Raw genomic sequence first — 21,970 nt, 5'->3', positions numbered from 1 at the left:
CATGACCTGAGCCGAACGCAGACGCTTAACCGACTGAGCCACCCAGGCGCCCCCTTTTTTTTTTAGAGTCTATTTATTTGAGAGAGCGCGCACACAGGCAGAGTGGCAGGGAGAGGGAGAAGCTGGCTCCCCGCTGAGCAGAGAGCCTGACATGGGGCTTGATCCCAGGACCCTGAGATCATGACCTGAGCCGAAGGCAGACACTTAACCAACTGAACCACACAGGCACCCTGTGGCTGTTTTTTATACACAGGCTTTGTCACATTTATAGTAGACAAGAATTTTTGGCTATTGCATTTTATTTTTTGGCTGACAGGCTGCTCTGGGTCAAACCTTATATATAGAGACTGCAGGTACCTCTAGGCCTTGGGTGGGTGACCTGTATGATCCCTGTTGGTAAGGTGCTGCATTCCCTAAATAAGAAGTACTCATTTCTGAGTTGTCGGTTCTGTATTTGACTTTGCTAGAATGACCTGGATGACCCTGAAAGAGGAATGATTTTTGTTTGCTCTGCCACCCATAAGACCAAATCGATGTTCTTCTTTTTGGCCCAAACTGAGCAGGGCGATATCTTCAAGATCACTTTGGAGACAGATGAAGATATGGTAAGCAGACCATGGATGGAGAGGGAAAAAATGAAAAAACACTTTTGTTAGGTTTAGTCTGGTTTGATAAAATGTCCTGTGGTATTCTAGTTTGGATACATTTAAATAATCTTATTTCAAAGACTGATATTTATGTGTACATTTAAGGTTTACAAACTGGTTTTATAAACCATCTTCTCATTAAAACTACTCTGAGATAGGACAATTAATACTTTACAAGTTAATAAAATGGAAATAATGTCTTAAAAAGTGGTTCTCTAAGGTGTTACAGCTTTTAAAATTTGCAACTGATATATGAATGTAGGTTTTCTTTGGTTAAGAGATTTCTGGTGTGAGTCTCATGTATGAGACTGAGTAATTCCACTTCTAGTGAGTAATAATAAAAAACTCTTGATTCTGCTGAAAACTGGTAATACCCATGATCTGTTACTGTTTTCATCCTATGGAGGAGCTCTGTGAACAACTGAGCAATTTTTTAGATACCTGTTTAGCTCAGGAGTTGGCAAATTTTTTTGGAAAGGCCCGGTAGTAAACATTTTCAGCTTTTATGGGCCACATAATCTCTGTGTCAACTATACAACTCTGTCGTTGTGTCACAGAAGCAGCTGTAGGAAGTATGTAAACAGATAGGCTGGTCTTGGGCCTTAGTTTGCTCACCCCGGGTTTAGATAATAAGGACGATATTTTATTTGCTATTCTGCTTCTGCTATCTTAAAATACTGGGCTACCTTCTGTGGCCTAGCTTCACTTGCCTACATGGTAGAATCTTTTTTTTTTCCCCCTTCCAGGTTACTGAGATCCGGCTCAAGTATTTTGATACTGTGCCTGTTGCTGCTGCCATGTGTGTGCTTAAAACAGGCTTCCTTTTTGTAGCATCAGAATTTGGAAACCAGTGAGTAATCCTTTTATTACCCTAGTTCACCCTCGTTACTATAAAAGTTGGCAGGAGGGAGATGTGGCTCCAAGGCCACAGAGCTTTCCAAAAGAATGTTCTAGTTTCTTCAAAAGTTTTGCCCTCCTTTCCCCTTTACATTGTGTTTCTTGGTTATTTACCCTACTTCAGTGGCTTTAATCAGTATCTTCAGGTAGCTGCAAAAGTAGCTTCAGAAGTGATCTTTTTTTTTCTTTTCTTTTACCCAGAAGTGATCTTTTCTGAGCTTTTTGCTAGACATTTTATTGAATATTTATGGAACTACTTAAACGTTCTACCAGCATTTCACTTGTACAAATCTAAAGTTGAAGCTCGTCAATACCCACAGCCACATCACTAACCTTCCCAACCTCAGTATTTCTATTACGGCTAATGGGCTGGTTCTAGCAACTTGAGTGTAATATCTCAATTTTTGTGGACAAAAAACCACTTTCATTTGAGTGCTAAGTTCTTTTTTTACTTGTGTATCCCTTTTTTTGTGGTGATAGTCTAAACTAGTTCACTAGTTTTCTTACTACATTTCATTGTTTTTCCTGTAAAACTTGGCCTTTCTGGAGTCATCTCATTAAGCAACCAAGACACAACCTTGATGAAGTCTTTTCCCTTACAATCTTTGATGACTTTTTATTACCAAGTGGATAAAGTCTGAAGTCTAGCCTTGAATTTAAGACCAATGTCTAAGTCTCCAAATTAGAGACTTGGTCCTGCCTTTTATTTTTAGTTCAGGTCTTGCCAGTATCTGCTAAAGACTGTGCAGCCACTTAACTAATGCTGTTTCCTTACTAAAATGAAGGTGTGTCTAGGATTCTAGAATTCTATCCCATTTCTGCCTTTCTCCAACTCTTTTTCCTTTCTTAGACATGCCTGTTACTCATCCTCACTGACTATCAAAATTTCATCCTGCACTTATGAATTTAAACTATGGCTGCATTTGGCCAACACACAAAGATAAACCCACAATATTTACTACAGTACAATTTGTGATAGCAAAAGTACAACCTTAATATCCATCAATATGGGGTATGGCCATAAAATATGCAGTCACTAAAAATGTTTTCCATATACTAAATGCAATGTATGGGTCTTGTTAGATCCTGATCTAAACAAATCTACTTTAAAAATATTGAGGTGGACATGACACAGTTGGTTAAGCATCTGACTGTTGGTTTCGGCTCAGGTCATGATCTCAAGGTGGTGAGATCGAGCCCTGCACCGGGATGCACACACAGTGCGGAGTCTGCTTAAGACTCTCTCTCCCGGGCGCCTGGGTGGCTCAGTCGGTTGAATGTCTGCCTTTGGCTCAGCTCATGATCCCAGGGTCCTGGGATCGAGTTCCTCATTGGGCTCCCTCTCCCCTGCTTGTACTCTCTCTTGCTCTCTAGCTCTCTCTAGCTCTCTCTCTCTGTTTCAAATAAAACCTTTAAAAAAAAAAAAAAAAAAGACGGTCTCTCCCACTCCCTCTGCCCCCGTCGCCTATGTGCATGCACACTCTCTCAAATCTTTAAAAAGTAATAAAAATATTGAGACAGTGGAGAAATTTGAATACTAACTAGCTATTTGAATATATCAAGAAACTAATATTATTTTGGAGAAGTGGGATATAAATAAGACTGGCCATGGGTTGACCTTTGTTGAAGCTGAGTGATGGGCACATATAGGTTCATTAATTATACTATTCTATTCTCTCTTACGTACCTGTTTAAAAATTTCCATAATAAATAAAAAATTTGAGTGAAAAATACTGATATGAAAAAAATTTTAGGGTACACTGCTTATTTGAAAAATTTTTTTATAGAATGGTGCAGTTCTCTAAAATAAAATTACCTACAAAAACTAGAAAGTAAAAATACTGGAAGTAGATAGAACGAAATGTTAATGTGACTATTCTGGGATACCCCTAGGATTATGGGTGATTTTTATTATTTGCTCTTTTACTCATTTTCCAAAACTTTCCATTTTGAAAATCACCTCTTGGGGCAGAGAGTAGAAAGACTGCAGTATACAGGTGAATAGTTGTCAGACTGAGATGGGTTTGAGCTTGTGAGAAATTATCCATTGCTGCTGAAGCTAAAGTCTGGAATACTTAAAAAGTGCTGATTTGGGCCCTCAGAAACATGTGCTGTCGGTTTTAACTCAATCATAAAGCAACCTATTTGCATTTAGCATTTAGTATTTACTAAATAGCATTTAGTATTTACAACCAGTTAGCATTTAGTATTTACTTTGTTCCAAGCACTGTTCTAAGCACTGCAAATAATATAATATCAATGCATAACGTTCCCAGTGAGACTGCCCTTACCCCATGTACACTTCAGGGAACTGGGTCACAGAATTTGTGAAAGAAATTTGATCAGACACCTAAGTCCCAGACCATCTGGTTCCAAAATTCTGCTCTGAAGCACAACACCATAGTCACAGAAACTGTTTTACCAAGATTTAGCTGACCTTCCCTCTGATGGAGGTAGTGAGCCTAGCATCCTTCTGGTTATTAGGCAGTTAGTAGACACTGAAGGTATTTTTGACAGATGGTCTTCATCTGTGTGTACACCTCTTGCCTGAGTAAGGAATTTATACTAATTAATTTTTTGTATGTGTATCATATTCTCAGTGCTTTTGTACATTGTTCAAGGATAATAATCCTGTTTGCTTTTTTTATAATTTAGCATAGAATCTGATGTGTTTACCAAGTGTTAAATGCTGAGGCTTATTTGGCAAATATTTCTTGAATAGCTTATGTATTCCAGATACGGATTTAGTCATTTTATCCTGCTTCTAAAAAGCTACACTTAATGATGTTTAAAGTGCTCTGTATTAAAGGTCCTGGTCTATTAAGTAAAGGGTAAACATGACCAGTGATTTGGTGTTTCTTTTTTAAATTGAGCTTCTTCCCAAAAGTTCAGTGCATACTCAGCTTATAATGGTAGATTGTTCTAGATTATCTACTCTTAAAGTTACTTTACCTCTTTTTTTTTTGGTGACTTGCCTTTGAATCATTTCATTAAGTATTATTAGCCGGAGGACAGACAGGAAAAGGACAAGATGATTTTGTTGCTTATTACCTCTGATATGTTTATGTTTTGGTTTGGGGAATGATACTGTAATATCTGCATGGGGAGTGTTTTGGGGAATGATACTGTAATATCTGCATGCTGTTGCAAAGTGACCAACAGTTCCTGTTTTCTGTTAGACTTGGTTTTGGTTAAAATAGGAAATGGGGTTGTAGATTTTCTTTGGATTTCGTTCATGTCATTTTATTTTAGGGGATTTAGGTGTCTGATTTCGTTTCATTTATGTCATTTATTTTAGGGACTTAGGTGTCTGATCAAATTTCTTTCACAAGTTTACAGATTTCACACATTCTCTGTGACCCAGTTCCCTAAAGTGTAAATGGGATTTTTTTTTTGGATTTCGTTTATTTCATTTTATTTGACAAGCACTGCTCTTACTAGTTCCATGCCCTGTTCTACATACTCATTGAATTCTATGGGAAGGTACTACTCGTTTTTATAAATTGATACAAGTGAGGCACAGAGAGATTAATAATATGAGGTAGTTAAGGGGCAGAGCTGGGATTCAAACCTGGGCACTCTAGTGCAAGCCAGGTGCTTTTAACCACTGTGGTACTAAGGTCTTTGAATTCAGTAGTCCTTTTTTTCTTTTTTTTAAAAAGCCTGTGCCCAACGTGGGGCTTAAACTCAAAACCCCAAGATCAGGAGTTGTGTATCCTGTATTGACTGAGCCAGTCAGATGCCCCCTGAATTCAGTAGTCTTAATTTCTTCATCCCATTCTATTCTAAGAAAGAAAACCCCACTTAGATAAACAGATTTTGAAGTATAGAAGCTGACTCAATAATGCACGTTAGAATTTTGATTAGATTTTTGTAAAGTGCTTTATGAGTGTTATGTTTATGGTAAACATCATCTTTAGACAGAAGGTGTTTAATTAAATTCTTCTGTGCTTCCTCCTAGTTACTTATATCAAATTGCACATCTTGGAGATGATGATGAAGAACCTGAGTTTTCATCTGCCATGCCTCTGGAAGAAGGAGACACGTTCTTCTTCCAACCAAGACCACTCAAAAACCTTGTGCTGGTTGATGAATTGGACAGTCTGTCTCCCATTTTGTTTTGCCAGGTGTGGGTCTTTCCAGTCACTTCCACAATGAGCAGTGCCAGCCAAATGTTTTTGAATCTGAACGAGTTTAAAGTTTTAAGTGCAGTTAAATTAAGATATAATCTAAGAATGAGATTCATCAGCATATCTGTGGAAATCACCAGAGTGTAAAGGTGGAAAGTGGGGAACTAAAAACCATTACATAAATCCTTAGACTTTTTTTTTTAATTCTATAACTCGTGTTCAATATAAAAATTCTAAACTGTACACAAGGTGAATGGTAAAATTCCTACCCCCAGTCTTATTTTCAACTTTCTATCCACTGAGGATGCTGCTATTTACAACTTCCTGTGTTTGCTTCCAGGCATTTTCCTCGCATCTGTCAGTACACGTGTGTGTGTGTGTGTTTAAGAGAGAGAGCGTGGAGGGGGTAGGGGGGAGAGGGAGAGAGAGAATTTCAAGCAGGCTCCAGGCCCAGCACAGAGCCCTGATGCAGGGCTTGATCTCACGATCCCGAGGTCATGACCTGAGCTGAAATCAAGAGTCTGACGCTTAAACCACTGAGCCAGCCGGTGCCCCACCCCTTTCTTTTTATGTAAATAGGCTCATGTACTTCATAGTGTTGTGAAATTGACCTTTTAGCAGTTAAGAGTCTATGAATATTTGTAGTCGATGAACACTTATATCTATCTTATTTTAACACTTCATTTCTTAAAATACTCCAGAGACATTTGGGATCAATCAGTAACAACTTTTTAAAAATATGTCCTCAGGAAGGAACCCAAGGTGGCCCAGGATGGGGACCTTGTCCCTGCTGCTGGCACTCAATTGTAGGAGGAATTTTGCCATGCCTTTGTATCCTGGATTGCTGGGGTTTGAGTGACCATTAGGCACCAGCCTACCCTGTCTAGTTGATCACACTTTTAATAGAGAGAGGTTTGTTTACTTTGTGCTGGGGAAACAAGTCAGGATTAAGGCACTATTCCTGGTAAAATTAACCATTCTTGAAATGAACTGCTTTTGTTCTTTCTTTTTGAGAAGATTAGCCCTGAGGCAGTAGAAAATACTAAGTAATTCCTGAATAGATTATTAGTGATTCCCCCCCCCTTTCATTGGAATTTGAGGAAATAATTGTGTAAATAGTTTGTAGGTAAAAGATAAAATTAACAGAAAGTTCCGGTATCTGTAGTGGGGCTAAGCATTTTTTTGTGCCATATGTCTTTACTAGTCTGGTGAGGCAACTGGATTTCTTCTCTGAATAATGTTTTTATATATATGTATATATTTAAAGATTTTATTTATTTAGAGAGAAAGTAACGTGTGTCTGCGTGTGTACTCGCACATGTGAGCAGGGGGAGAGAGAGAGACTCAAGCAAACTCCGCGCAATTTGGAGCCTGATGTGGGGCTTGGTCTCATAACCCTGAGATCATGACCTGGGCTTAAATCAGGAGTTGGACACTTAACTGAGTCACCCAGGCGCTCCCCCTGCCTTTTTTTTTTTTTTTAAGATTTGTCTTTGAATATTTTCATTTCATTTTAATTTTTTAAGATTTTATTTATTTATTTGACAGAGAGAGGGAACACAAGCAGGGGGAGTGGGAGAGGGAGAAGCAGGCTTCCCGCGGAGCAGGGAGCCCGATGTGGGGCTCGATCCCAGGACCCTGGGATCATGACCTGAGCCAAAGGCAGACACCCAACGACTGAGCCACCCAGGCGCCCCTGAATATTTTTAAATGCATGTAGTCATAAACATAAAATAGCCAAGATAGCAAGATATTTTTAAGTTATGAAAAAGTAATATATGTGCTTCTTTATCAAGGCTTTAAATAACAAGATGGTGCATTTGAAATAGTTGAGTTAATTTTTTTAAAGAGATCAGTGTGAAGGCTGTATGCATTCAACACAATATTTATCCATGTTACAGTAAACTGTATTGCCTTATAGACAGTCAAGAATTTTCCTTGAACTGACCTCTTTGACAAAACTACAGTACAAATGATTGGCCTCATTATATGTTGACCAACAGATGTACTGGAAAGCAGCTAGATGTCTGGGATACACCATAACACATGGCTTCCCCATCTGGTGGCTGAACAATCTGGTATAGTTACCCAATGGTTAGTTACATCATAGGAGTATCTGTAGATAAGGCAACTTTGATAATGTGTAGTCTAGCAGATCTACTGAATGTAACTTTGAAGTAGTGATGAGAGGAATAATGTGGAAGTATATAAGTTTTAATGTTATATGAATAAATGTCATTTTTATTGGTGACAGTCACAGATACTGGTAATATTATAGTTTATACTTTTAGTTGAAAGGAAACACTAAATTTCAGTTCAAGGTTATATAACACTCTTTTTTTAAAATTTTTTTAATTTTTTTAAAGATTTTATTTATTTATTTGAGAGAGAGCGAATGAGAGAAAGCACATGAGAGGGGGGAGGGTCAGAGGGAGAAGCAGACTCCCTGCCGAGCAGGGAGCCCGATGCGGGACTCGATCCCAGGACTCCAGGATCATGACCTGAGCCGAAGGCAGTCGCTTAACCAACTGAGCCACCCAGGCGCCCAACACTTTTTATTAGCTGTAAAAAAATACTTTGCTAACTGAAGAACTGATGCAAATCTTTTTTGTTAGTAAAACTTGTTGCTTCAAACTGGTTTGCTTTTTGGAACATGAGGGCTTTTCCCCTTAATGATGCCAGGGCTTATAGCCAATATATAAGCTTACTAAACTAAAAAGTACTTTGTCCCCCAAGAAAATCAGGTTTAGTTGTGAAAACTTGGTACAAGTAGACATTTTTTTCCTTTTTCTCTGTTCAGATAGCTGATCTGGCCAATGAAGACACACCACAGCTCTATGTGGCCTGTGGTAGGGGACCCCGATCATCTCTGAGAGTCCTAAGGCATGGACTTGAGGTAAGCTGGGCATTTTTAGATCATTTGCAGGGTTTGGGGAGAATCACTGAAAAAGCAGCTTATGGCTTTATTCTGATGAGATCAGTGATATATTTAATGTTTATATGAAAGAAAAAATGTTTTCTTCCTCTTCTTTTTCCATAACAAAGTTTAAATTTCCTGATCTTTAACATGTTAGCACAGTAGACACATTTTTAAAAATTGGCAAATGGAGTTAAGGGGAAAATAACCCCTACTGGCTCCAGGTTCACCAGCTAAAACATGGAGGAAGTCTGCGCGGAGCATCTTATTCCATTTTCTTCTAGTCTTGGTCTGTAATCAAAGTGTTTAGGTATTTATGTATTTTTAACTATATTAATACTATATTTTTAAATATTTTATATTTATATATATGTAAGTTTATGTTCCTAAGTTGTATTCTTTTTAATGTTTTTGCAATATTCCACTATAGTGGATGGATCAGAATTTATTTAATAAATCCTTTATTGCTGGATCTTTTAGGTGACATGGACACTCAAATCCCATATCCTCTTAATTTGTTCTAAGGTTGATGCTTTTCTTAACAAGTTCCCTGGAGTTGATTTTGTTAAGAGAAAATAAAGCTTCCTATGGCAGTTTGCTTTAGAGTTGGGGGTTGGCAGACTATAAGCTCTCAGTGACCCACTGCGTGTTTTTGTAAATTTTTATTGGAACATAGCCAAGATGACTGACCTTGGTTTTGAATTCTGGCTCTACCATTTAATAGCTGTTACTAAGCTTTAGTTTCTTCTTTTCTATAAAATGAGCTCAGTAATGGTACCTGCTTTAAAGATTGTGTGAATTAAATGAGATAATGCATATGAAGAAGCACTTAGCTCAAGGTCTGGCATACAATAGCTGTTCAATTTATGCTAGCTATTAATACTGCTGTTTCAGGGAATTTGAAAATTTTTTGGCTCTGTCAAAACACTCATCAGGCTAGTAAATTTTTTTTTTTTAATTTTATTTATTTGAGAGAGAGAGTGAGAGAGAGAGAGCACAAGAAGGGGGGGAGGGTCAGAGGGAGAAGCAGACTCCCCGCTGAGCAGGGAGCCCGATGTGGGACTCGATCCTGGTACTCCGGGATCATGACCTGAGCCGAAGGCAATCGCTTAACCGACTGAGCCACTCAGGCACCCAGGCTAGTAAATTTTTAATGACTTGAACCCAATTTAGACTAACAGTTTTTGATTGCTCATCAGATACCATTCAGCATTTGACAGAAGCTAACATTCTCCACCAAAAGTGCATACATGCATTAACAGAAAATTTTGTGTACAGTGTAAGAATCCAATTAAGAATTGTTTTTGAGTCTTCCACCTCTTCCCACTTTTTTCCAGTTCTACAAAAGATCTCTGTTATACAGAAAAATATCTTGAAATTGTTAAACGTTACTTTGTTCCTCTATATCTCTTTGTTGAACCTTGTTGTTAAGCTAAATTATGGTCTCATTTGAGCAGGGTCACTGTCACATGTTATATTTGGTATAGAGTATGGCACTCCAAAACTGATATTTTATTGGTGATGAAGTTTTCCACAATTTTCCTGTTCCATGATCAGGTATTACTATTATTTTATTTTATTAGTTAAGTAAAAAAAAAAAAAAGGTAATGCCTTTAATGGGTGTATGTGAGTACGCTCTGTAAATGGGGTTACATGGTACAATATTTTAAGCACATCATTTCTGGGTCATTTAAAAGTAACATTTTTATTTTGGAATGGTTTTATATTTACAGAAAAATTACAGGAATTTTATAGTGAGTTCATATGTAACCTACACCTAGTTTTCCCTTCTAGATTATTTAGTTCATCTCAAATATTTCATTTCCTCTCATATTTGAGAACTATAGGATACTCAGAGGATTCTTGACTCTAACCTTAGGTACCATAAAATCTAGTAGGAAGGACAGAATAATTCCTGAAATCACTTTTTAGGTAAATGCTCTAGGAGGTGATGATTTCTGTGAGAGCTTATAGGAGGGAGAGTGGACTGCCTTGCAAGAGGATAAGGGAAGATTTTTCCTAAAGGATGTGGCATTTGAATTGGCCCTTGAGAGATGGGATTTGGCCTTAAGGGAGCTAGGGAAGAAATGGGATGCTAACTTAGATGATGGCCTGTTTCATTCTATGTGCTCTCTTTTTGAGGAGGATGCAGGCATGTCATACTGAAAGAAATCGTATGGTTTTTGCTGCAACAACTATCCTAAATATTCCATCACTTTTTGCTAAACTTTGTTAACGGGGATTGCCAATATTTCCAAGCCTTTTTGGTTCTTAGTGTTCTTCTTTTTTTTTAATAAAATGATTCCATTCTTTTAAAGATTAAAAAAATTTTTTTTGTTTTACTTTTAAGTAATCTCTACAGTCCAACATGGGGCTTGAACTTACAACCCCAAGATCAAGAGTCACATGCTCTACCAACGGAGCCACCCAGGTGCCGTGGTTCCATTCTTTTAATCCAACATGCAGTGTGAGCACTGCCTTTTTGGAATCCTTTTATCGAGTGTAGTTGTAAGCAAGGAGCTAAGTTCTATGCTCACTGGATCTGTGGTTTGTCTCCTCTCCTATCAGGTATCAGAAATGGCTGTCTCTGAGTTACCCGGTAACCCTAATGCTGTCTGGACAGTGCGTCGGCACATTGAAGGTAAGCAGCCCTTTCCCAGTAGTCAAAATGCGGGTCTGGGTGACATTGACAATAGAAGGCTTAGGAGTCTGCATTCATAAAATTTCTATATTGCTTTATTTAGCAATATACTAGAAACATTTTCTGGCCTGACACCATGTTTCTCAGACTCTCTGAATCAGGATGCCTTCACTTTTTTGTGCACATGAGTAAGGGGACTATATTCATCTTTAGGATACTGGTTCCATCTGTGTAAGAGGTGTGGTGTGAGGGAAAGTTTTCGCTTCCTCATTTTTCTTCAGTGTTTTCTTCTGTTGTGCTGAAACTACGGTGAAGTTGAAGGTGTTGTTCTAGGTATTAAGAGGTTTGATTAAGCTTATTAATTAGTACTGCTCAGTGGGTGTAGTTGTGTTTCAGGAAAGTTTAGATTGAGATTGAATGGAATCAGAATTTTAGAGTGGGTGGAAAAGAAGGGATGGAGGAAACAGTCCATGCTCCTGGATAAAAGTAGTCACTTCATCCTAAAATTATGAAATTTAAGTGAAAATGCATAATAGTACAACAGCAGGAAAGTCTTGAGTCAATTGAATTTGAGAAATGAAACTTAATTCTCATTTTCCCTTGGATTCTTCGGGGGTGTAGGTCATTTCTATTCCTAGACTTCGTCTTCCTCTTGTTCCCTTAGGAATGTCGGCCTGGTGAGTAAGATCACCCTGGCCAGCATACAAAGCTTTTTCAAGAAAACAGCTGGAAATCTTCCTGATATTTTGATCTCCTGATATTTTGATGTTCTAATGTTTGATTTTATGGGAGCTGGGAAATGTGTAGGAGGGAAACCTCTTCCTATTAGTAGAATGCATTGTGGTGGATTTTGTTTTCATGTGGACATTTGAGCCAAGTCTGAGATGAGTAGAAAGAAAAAAGAAAAAGCAAACAGGACATTAGTAGGTTCATTTTTGCTGAGAAGATAATTCTCAGATGATTGATTTTGAAGGATTTCCTCATTTTGTGTAATGTCTTCATAAAGAAACTGGTCAGTATTGATGTTCATCTTTAGCTTCGTGGCTGGTTGATATTACAGCTCTTGATGTAAACATTGCCTACACTTTGAATTTTTTGAGCCTTTGAGATAAAAGCTAATATTCCCCCCTCTTGTGTTTTTGTTTCATTTTCTATTTCTTAAATTGAACATAGGTTTAGATTTACAGGAAGGTTACCCCTCATTTTTATGATGAAGGCAGAAAAATCACACAGGTTGACTGTTCCAAGATAGTGCGTTGAGGTAATAGAGACTGAAAGCACGGACTCTGAACTTCAATCCAGTGTTCATTTGACTAACCCTGTAGTGGGAGTCTGTGGGTCTTGCTGGTTTTTTAGGATAAGTGCTGTATTCTTCATCCTGCAGTCTCTCAAGTGTCTACCTTGTACTCAGAGTAATTAAGGTAGGACCCTTCCTCTCAGGGCACTTGGAGTCTAAAAAAGAAGACAAGTATACAACACTGCGTGTGTGCTGATGTAATGAAAGGCACAGCATGTTGCCAGGGCAGGTTAGAGGACAGGGAATGGGCTTATGTTGGAGAATCAGAATCCGGTGGACAGTGCTTGATAAGTCAGTGATAAGTAGTATGTTGCATGATGGAACTTGTAGCTGAAATTTTTTCTTCTCTAAATATCAAAATCTAGGAAAAGACTTAAATCCTGATAAATTTTACTCTTTAGAAACTATAATTTGGGTGATCACCCGCAAAAACAGGTCAGGTTCTCTCTGTTCGTTCTCTTTCCAGATACTCCAAGTTACTGTTGAGTGAATAGCCTACATGTCCACACATGCTGTAGTCTTCCAGGCAACTACTAACCTTGGCTGGTACGTGGTGATGCACACTACCAATACCAAGCCTTTTTTTCTCTTCCACAGGTGGCTGGTGAAGGTGCTGATCACCACAGGTGTGTACGTACTGCTAGGGTCTACCATGGGGTCTTATAGTTTACCCAGGGAGAGGGATCTGCACAAAGTAATAAGACTGCCCTGATGGCATCTCTCAGAGGGTAACTTTGCAGTTGGCTGTCGTGCATTATAGAGATGCATGCCCATCTGCCTGTACATTACGTGGTCTGAGGCAGGAATCAGTGTCCTTACTTTTTCCCTTGGTGGAAAATATGACTAATTTGTCTTTCACTAAGCTGAAAGAACCTACAGCTAGGAAAACCTTAACTCCATACTCTTCCTTTGGAGTTTTGTATGTTCCAGTTGTACTGACTCAAGTCCTGGAGAAAGCTGCCTTTTTTGGGAGTATACTCAGGACTGCTGAGGCAAGACAGGCACGAAGTAGTCCGAGTATAAAGTAAGAATGAGATACTGGAAGCTTAAGTCACTTTACCTGTTAGAGTGAGCTGTTGAGCTTCAGATACTAAGGCAGAGGAAAGAAGAATAAAGTATTCCCTCCTCTGTGGGCTGCTTCAGCAGTGCTCAGGTAGAAGTCCTATTTAAGTGAGAAAGATGCATTCTCATACCCTAATACATTCTTCACTGAGGTATGAACTAATGTTCTTTTTTTATATATATAAGATTTTTTTTTTTTTTAAGACTGTATTTATTTGAGAGCAAGAGAGACAGAGATAGAGCACAAGTGGAAGGAGAGGGAGAAGCAGGCTCCCGGCTCGATCCCAGGACCCTGGGATCATGACCTGAGCCGAAGCAGAGGCTTAACTGACTGAGCCTCCTGGGCGCCCCTGAACTACTCTTCTTTTATATGAAACTTGTAACTTCTGGAAAAAGGCAAAGTGGATATTTATGGTCATTTACCTTGATTTTGTTCTGAATTCCAACTTTTAACCTATAGCTTCCCTAGGACATGAGCAACTAGCCTGCTATAGAACTCCCGTCTCCGTTCTCCTGCTGGAGAACGGAGACGGGAGAAGTTACAGTGTGCTTAGTATTCACAGAGTAATAGATGTTATGAGGAAATCTGTGATACAAAGCAGCTCTACTGCTTGTTGACTTGCTCAGGGAATGTAAGACCCTATTAAGTCCACTGAGCATCTCTTTTATTTTTATATCTGAGCAGTCCGGGGCCTTGGGTCAAAGGGAAGATAAAGACCCAGGCAGCCCACCTTCCTTCGTCTCCCCATTCTTTTGCATGTTAGTTAAAATTTTGCATGGTCTCTTTGCTGGAAGTTTCTCCCTTTCCCCTTGACTGAAGGAAGAGACCAGAAATCCTGACCATTTAACAGCCATTTGTTGTTTGGCTTTAATTTGCTCTGGCACAGTTTTTAGGATATTAGGTTTCAGTAATGAGAATGTGGGAAAGGACAATATTCATATAGTTAAAATTAAGCAATTTCTGTTATTTTTAGACACTATAAATTTCCAGTTCAAAAACAGCTGGAGTAAAGCTTCCAAGTTTGGTGTTGTGTGGAGATTCATTTTGGTTTTGTTGTAAACTGTTAAGACATCCATTTCAGGGACAACCATGTCCTTACGTGATGGTGAACAGTGCTGTCTTACGAAGCCATTTTATAAGGTGTCTCCAAAGCATTTGATACATCTTAACAGTTGTAACAAAAATAATCTAAAACTAGCTATCTGCTTCTCCAGTGTTACTCCTTATGATTTGGAACTTGAACACTTATTCTGGATTCCTGGTATAGCCATTGGATTATACCCGTTGGGAAAGATCTTTGATCTTTGCCTTTCAGCCACCCATTCAGTATATGCATGTATTAAGCACAGGTTTGGAAAACAGTACTCACCCTTACTGGGTGAGTAATTTCATGTGTAAAGCAATTTCATAAATTATATTTATTTCTATATATTTCTATTTAAAAATGCTGATTACAGTTCATCAAGTTGAACGTGTCCTGCTCGTAGGGCAGAATACTACTCTAGGCTACACCAATGATACATCTTTAGTTGGCCTCTTTTTCTGTGAAGAACACTGATTCTTCTGAACCAATTGAGTAATCTTGGTTCAGCTGAATCATCTTTGGAGCAATCAGAATCTGAACTGTGTTCTTGATGTGATTGGGGTGGATCAGCCCTATGGTACTAAACTTTGACAAGGGCTTAGGCACGAAGGGTCCTGTAGCTACTTCGGCTACGAGTGAGGTAGCCACTTTAATTTAGTACCTTCTCCCCCCTCCCCCCAAAAAAACACCTTAATTTAGTACCTTGTCTACTTGTCGTTCTGTCCCTCGTTCACCTGATTTCTTACGGGGGAAGGGGGACAGAAAGGGGAATTGATACAGAAAATTCAAATGTAAAATAGGGAAATCTCAATCCTTTCTGAAAAATAAATATATCTTTCTTTAGCATTTATCAAGCTGTATGCCCAACGTTGTGCTGGATGTGGGAGACACACAGAAGCTGTTTTATGTGTAGGATGGCATATATGGGAAATAGGTGGCCTTTAACAATGGGATCTGTATGAGAAACTTCTGGGATTTCCTGTATTCAGATCCTCTGACTTTGAGAAACTCATTAGTGTTTGTTTATCCATAACTATGTTTTGTTAAATGAAAAGCAAATCCTAATAGGGTTGCTTATGACCCCTAAATAGTTGCATTTTTAAATAATGAGAGTAGAGAGGTCAAGGACTGACAATATAAACGGTCCCCCCATCCCCCCCCACTTCCTGGTTAATGCTCTTACCTCATTCTTATTGGGACATCCTGGGATTCTCAGTTATGAACCTGAGAATGATAGTCTCATTGAAGCTTAAATAATCTGTTTTATTCATTAGGTCTTGTGTTCCACATAAGCTTCTTTTGGAAGAGGCTGGGGACCTTTCCTGGTTATAAGGATTGTTTTTAAGAATGAATTGTGATTTGTATCTGGCACAAATAAACAAGCTCTAGCTTCAGTATATATAAATATTGTAGTATTCAGAACTTTGTCCTGCCTGGTTACCCTGCTTTGTCTTCTTGCATTTTTCCGGCAGATGTCTCTAGAAAAGTTAGCTTTCGGAGGTATTGGGGTGGGTATATCTACTCTCAATGTATTTAGGCATTTAAAGAAGCAAAGTATATCTGTAGGCTGTTATGACCTTCAATTATCTTTTGGATCATCCTGTCCGTTTGCCACATGAGTGTGTGTGTGTGATGGCTACACATAGAAGAAGTGCCTTGGAAGGTTTCTGAAGAGAAAACATAGTATGTCTCAGTTAGCTTTGTAACTAATGAGTTCTTAGCTAACCACCTCCTCTTATCTTCCCTTTTGCAGATGAGTTTGATGCCTACATCATTGTGTCTTTCGTGAATGCCACACTTGTGTTGTCCATCGGAGAGACTGTGGAAGAAGTGACTGACTCTGGGTTCCTGGGCACCACCCCAACCTTGTCCTGCTCGTTGTTAGGAGATGATGCCTTGGTGCAGGTGAGGTTCCCAGAGAGTTACTTACTGACCTTACTTTGTCCTTTCATTGTGGTGTAGGCTGCTGTGCTCACATTAATGAGCTTTGAATTCTTTTGAAGTGGACGTTGCAAACATGAACTTGTTTTAAGTTGACTTGTCCGGGGCCTAGTAACTCCCTTTTTGTCATTGACCCAATGGATGACTGAAATGCAGTGGCTCCAGTTCTGACAAGAGTGACCGATCTGTTAGGTGTGTGGGTCATGCTAAGCAATGAGTCACATTGCTAAAGTCCAGTTTCCTTCTGGTCACTGACTCTAGGTGTATCCTGATGGCATTCGACACATACGAGCAGACAAGAGAGTCAATGAGTGGAAGACCCCTGGAAAGAAAACGATTGTGAAATGTGCAGTGAACCAGCGACAGGTGGTGATCGCCCTGACAGGAGGAGAGCTGGTCTATTTTGAGATGGATCCTGTATGTTATTTTATCATTCATTGTGGGACTTAGTGTAAGGGTCCAGAGGTAAAGATGACAGTTGTAGTCCAGTATCTAGATGATACTCACAAGGAGAATTCAAGAGGGAAAGTGTACGTAAGCCAGTCTGGCCCGGTGGGGGTGGGGTGGGAAGGGTAAGTTCATGTCTTAATTCTAACTGGAGTTATGAAATCCTATCTTAGCAGTGAAATACTTGCTTCTCTTGCCCTTCACACTCTACTTTTCCACCAAATATGGGCCATAAGTTTTAATTTTTATAATCTGAAGCCATTTCAGAAATCTTCTTTTGCTTTTCTGTATGGAAGCATGTTGGGTATACTTAATTATCATGCTCTTAGTTTCTGGATGTGGCCAACCTGATAGTCTAACTGTACCTCTGGTTGAGATTTCTTTGTCTTTAAGTTCCGTATTTGAACTCTATTTTACCCAGAGTATTTTCATGAACAGATAAACAGTTTTATATGTTTCTATTTCCTGAGAGCTAGGTTTGCTTTAGAAAATTTATGGCATGTTGTATTTGTCTAAGACAAAGATATTGTGTTGTCTCTTGATTGTCTTGCCAGTAATTTTCCTTGCTGTTAACCTGTAGAGTTCAGTCTTGGGACCTCAAGTAGAGAAATTCTTGGTCATTGATGATAGTAAGAGGAGTGAGAGGAAGCAAAAAGGAATTTAACAGTCCCTCTTCCTTTCCCAGGCGCAGGGTTTAGGGGCAAGTTGGAGTGGTTTGTCACCTTTCTCTGTGTCACTTCTGTAGTCAGGACAGCTGAATGAATACACAGAGCGGAAGGAGATGTCGGCAGATGTAGTATGCATGAGTCTGGCCAACGTGCCTCCTGGAGAGCAGCGGTCTCGCTTCCTGGCTGTGGGGCTGGTGGACAATACTGTCAGAATCATCTCTCTGGATCCCTCAGTGAGTGTTACCCTCGACTTCAAGGATCTTCCCACTGGAACCTGAGCTGCTGGTGCACTCCTGAGGGGCGTCTCTGGGATCAGCTGGGCTAGCCCCTGCAGTCAGCACCTGCTGCTTCTGATTATCGTAGCGGCACACCTCAGGAATTTTCTGCAGTACTTTAAAGATCCTGATCCCTGACTACTAAATGCTTTCTTGCCTTAAGCCTTGACTCACTTTTATAGTTAAAAAACAACCCAAGACTGTTTGCAGAAAAGGACTTGGACTGGCTCTGGGATGGCTTTTAAGATTAGGTGCCCTTTGCTTATTTTTACTTCTACCATTATCCACTTCTATGGAAAGGAAAGCATGGTTCTCTCCAGAGCTTATTCTAAGATTTGGTTTAACTAACTAGTAGTAATCCATATAGAACGATTCCCCTGTCCACAAGAAAGTTATTTCTCCACTCCTCGAATTAGATTTCCCTGGGTAGATTTTTCCAAAATTGGTCATTTCTTATGTTTTATTCTTTTCTCTTTCCTCCTTAGGACTGTTTGCAGCCTCTGAGCATGCAGGCTCTCCCAGCCCAGCCTGAGTCCTTGTGTATTGTGGAAATGGGTGGGACTGAGAAGCAAGATGAGTTGGGTGAGAGGGGCTCTATTGGCTTCTTGTACCTGAATATTGGGTTACAGGTAAGAGATCCAAGGCTAACATTGTATCAACCCTTTAGCTTTTGTGCAGTCCCTGTTCAATACGGGCATTTGCTGTGCCTTTTCAGTTTATCACCTTATGAAAAGTGAAGGGTGCTACTGTGTGTTCATTTCTCTCAGCTCTTATTAGAACAAGTCAGGCCTAGGACAAAGTTTTTGAAGAGTCTTTGATAGAGGTGTGTTGTGATCACTGCTCTGGGTCAAAACTAGAGGGGTTCCTCAAGAGTCCTTTGCAGTTCTCACAATATGCAGCTTTTGGAAACTAATACCGCTTGGTTTATAATGGGGTCCTTTAGTCATAAAGGACCCTGAGTGTGCCCTATTGTCAAAGCAGCGGGGGCTTTTCATCGCATGAAAAGCAGGAGCCTAAGGATAGCACAGTGTCAGCAGTTTTTGACCATATACTTTTCATTTCCTTAATGATTATTTGTTCAACCCCCTGGGTAAATAATCTAGCCCTGTGGTATTTTTTGCTTTTTAGTTTTACTTCCTAATTTACAAATTTCTCCAACTGCACAGGAGTTAGAATAATGTAACAAACCTCCATGTACCCATCACCAGTTTTAATAGTTACCAACATTCTACTGTTCTTGTTGTATCTATTCCCCCCTTTTTTTTTTCTTCTGAAGTATGATAAGGCAAATCCAACATGATTTATCATTTCATCTATAAATACTTGAGAATGTAGCTCTAACAGATGTATGGGTTGTTTTCTTTTTAGGCCTCAATTTTATTACCATGCCCAACACAACAGTTCTTCAACTATCTGATATCTTGTTCATGTTCTGGCTTTTCTTGGTTTGTTTTGTTTTTGTTTTTCTAAAAATGTTTTTACCTTTGGTTCTACTTAGGATCTGCATAAAGCTATCTGCAGTTTGCATCATCTGCATGACCTATCCCTTTATGTTTCTTTTAATAATTCCTATCCCCCCCCTTTTTTTAAAGAATCCAGATCATTTATCTTGAAGAATTTCCACCTTCTGAATTTGGCAGTTTTTCCTTGTGTGTTTAATGTTTGTCTATCTTCTCTTATTTCCTGTAAACTAGTGGGTGGATCTAGACCATGTTGTCCATTAAAAATTATTGCAAGCCACATGTGTAACTTAAATATACCAGTAGCCCAAAAAAGGAACAGATGAAGTTAATTTTAATGTTTTCTTTAACCCAGAATATTTTAAATGTCATTTCAATTTGTAATCCGTATAAAAATTAAGATACTTTATGTTCTCTCTTTTTGAAAAGTCTTTGAAATCTGATATTTTATATTTTATACTTAGTGGCACATCAGGATTCTGGCTAGCCACATGTGGTTTGATGATTATAGAATTGGATAGCACAGATGAAGAGGTTGATTAGATTCAGATTTAATATTTTTGTGGGGGACAATGTTTTATAAGTGGGCTCTTTACTTTCTGTTACATCACATCAGGAGGCACATGTAATGTCTGGTTATCCTACTTTTAGTGGTGTTAGAATGTTTGTATCTGTTTTAAATTATCTGCTCCCTGTCAACCTTTTACCTAGTAGCAGCAATCAATGCCCATTGCCTAGATTGATTATGTCATTAGGGATTGAGAAATGATGATTTTCTATTTCACTCTTCATTTCATAAGCTGGAACTTTTCTCTAAAGACAAAATTTGCTTACCCCAAAATATAGTTCATACAGGGAAAGGATAAATACTTTGTTTTTTCCCCTTTGTTCATCTATTTTCACAGTAAGGAGTTGGTGCCACAGCAATCTCAAGTGGAGACTGATGAAGTAATTTTTTTTATAACATGAACGTTAAGATTTTTATATATTTGTGCTTCAAACTCTTATGGTTTTTTCATTTTTGGATGCTAAATTGCCTCATTTTAGATGAGTAGGAGTTCCCTTTTGAAGTTAGTTCCTTTGTCCCCTTTTAACATGACCCTGTTATCTTTGGGTGCTTCCTTCTGATACAACAGAGTGCCCCTGTATATGCCTGGAATATTCTTGCCCTAGACCTGAAGTAGCTGTTTCTCTTAAGAGTCTTAATCTCTTTAGGAGAAATGGCATTTAGAGACCACAACAGGCCTTGTTTATTTTAACTATGCATGTATCTTTTTTTTTTTAATATTTATTTATTTATTTTAGAAAGAGTGCATGCATGAGTTGGGGGAGAGGCAGAGGGAAAGAATCTTGTAGCAGGCTCCCCACTGAGCATGGAGCTTGATGCGGGGCTTCATCCCACGACCCATGAGATCATGACCTGAGCCAAAACTAAGTAGGACGGACGTTCAGCTGACTGAGCCACCCAGGCACCCCTTAACTATGCATGCATCTTTTTTTTTTTTAAAGATTTTATTTATTTATTTGACAGAGATATAGGGAGAGAGGGAACACAAGCAGGGGGAGCGGGAGAGGGAGAAGTAGGCTTCCCGCTGAGCAGGGAGCCCAATGCGGGGATCGATCCCAGAACCCTGGGATCGTGATCTGAGGCGAAGGCAGACGCTTAACGACTGAGCCACCCAGGCGCCCCACTATGCATGTATCTTAAAATTTAAAATTATAAAGAAGAGTTTAACATGCATGGTAGAAAGAATTTTAACATATATGTAGTGAAAAATAAGTGCTTTTCACTTAGTAAATGCTCAGTAACTATTTGAGTTGAGTGAGTGATTTAGTGAGAGTGAATGAGTGGCTGGCTGATTATTAGGATATTCTTTAAACCCCCCAAGTCATTTCCTTCCACCTGTTCTGAACTTATATATTCTGTGAAGTAGCCAAGGGAACTACCATTAGGAGTAGGCTTCACCCACTCTTTTCCTTTTTATTAGAATGGTGTGCTGCTAAGAACTGTCCTGGACCCTGTCACTGGGGATCTGTCTGACACCCGCACTAGGTACCTGGGGTCCCGTCCTGTGAAACTCTTTCGTGTCCGGATGCAAGGCCAGGAGGCAGTAAGTAATGAAAGGGGGCAGGCAGCATGTTTGGACATTAGTGGCATCAGCTGAGAAAAGTTCCTTTGGCATAAGCTTTGCTTTCATTAATTCACCCATATATAGTAAGTTTGATATTAGCTCTCTTAATTAGCTTCTTTCCTATGGGAAGTCTGGGGTCCCTTAATCCAGAGCTTTCCATGGCACTGAGCTATGTTTTGGTTATGGGTGGAATAGGATATCAATCTGTTCAGCTCTAGGCTGGGCAAATGGAGCAGACTGAGAGGTAGCTAGAAACCTTCTATCTAGGGTACCACTACCATGAGCAACCTTGTATCAATACCAGGGTTTACTGGGTAATGTGAAAGAGGTTGGGAAACATTGTGTCCTTTGTAGCTAAGAATGTTACTGTT

General features: G+C 39.2%; 1 protein-coding gene across 2 annotated transcripts in view; it reads left to right on the top strand.

Annotated features, from left to right (window-relative positions):
• The window catches only part of SF3B3 (splicing factor 3b subunit 3), a 50,304-nt gene that overhangs the window by 11,228 nt on the left and 17,106 nt on the right, over positions 1–21,970 (top strand). For both annotated transcript variants that reach the window (XM_021705713.1, XM_021705712.1), the window contains exons 7-16: positions 468–605; positions 1,394–1,497; positions 5,506–5,671; positions 8,475–8,570; positions 11,160–11,232; positions 16,430–16,581; positions 16,879–17,034; positions 17,810–17,965; positions 18,493–18,636; positions 21,456–21,578. In XM_021705713.1, coding sequence (XP_021561388.1) covers positions 468–605; positions 1,394–1,497; positions 5,506–5,671; positions 8,475–8,570; positions 11,160–11,232; positions 16,430–16,581; positions 16,879–17,034; positions 17,810–17,965; positions 18,493–18,636; positions 21,456–21,578 — 1,308 coding nt within the window. The remainder of the gene's footprint in view (positions 1–467; positions 606–1,393; positions 1,498–5,505; positions 5,672–8,474; positions 8,571–11,159; positions 11,233–16,429; positions 16,582–16,878; positions 17,035–17,809; positions 17,966–18,492; positions 18,637–21,455; positions 21,579–21,970) is intronic.

This window comes from Neomonachus schauinslandi, chromosome 16, assembly GCF_002201575.2.
Source record: "Neomonachus schauinslandi chromosome 16, ASM220157v2, whole genome shotgun sequence".
Lineage (NCBI taxonomy): Eukaryota > Metazoa > Chordata > Mammalia > Carnivora > Phocidae > Neomonachus > Neomonachus schauinslandi.
This window is presented reverse-complemented; position numbering and strand designations above follow the sequence as displayed.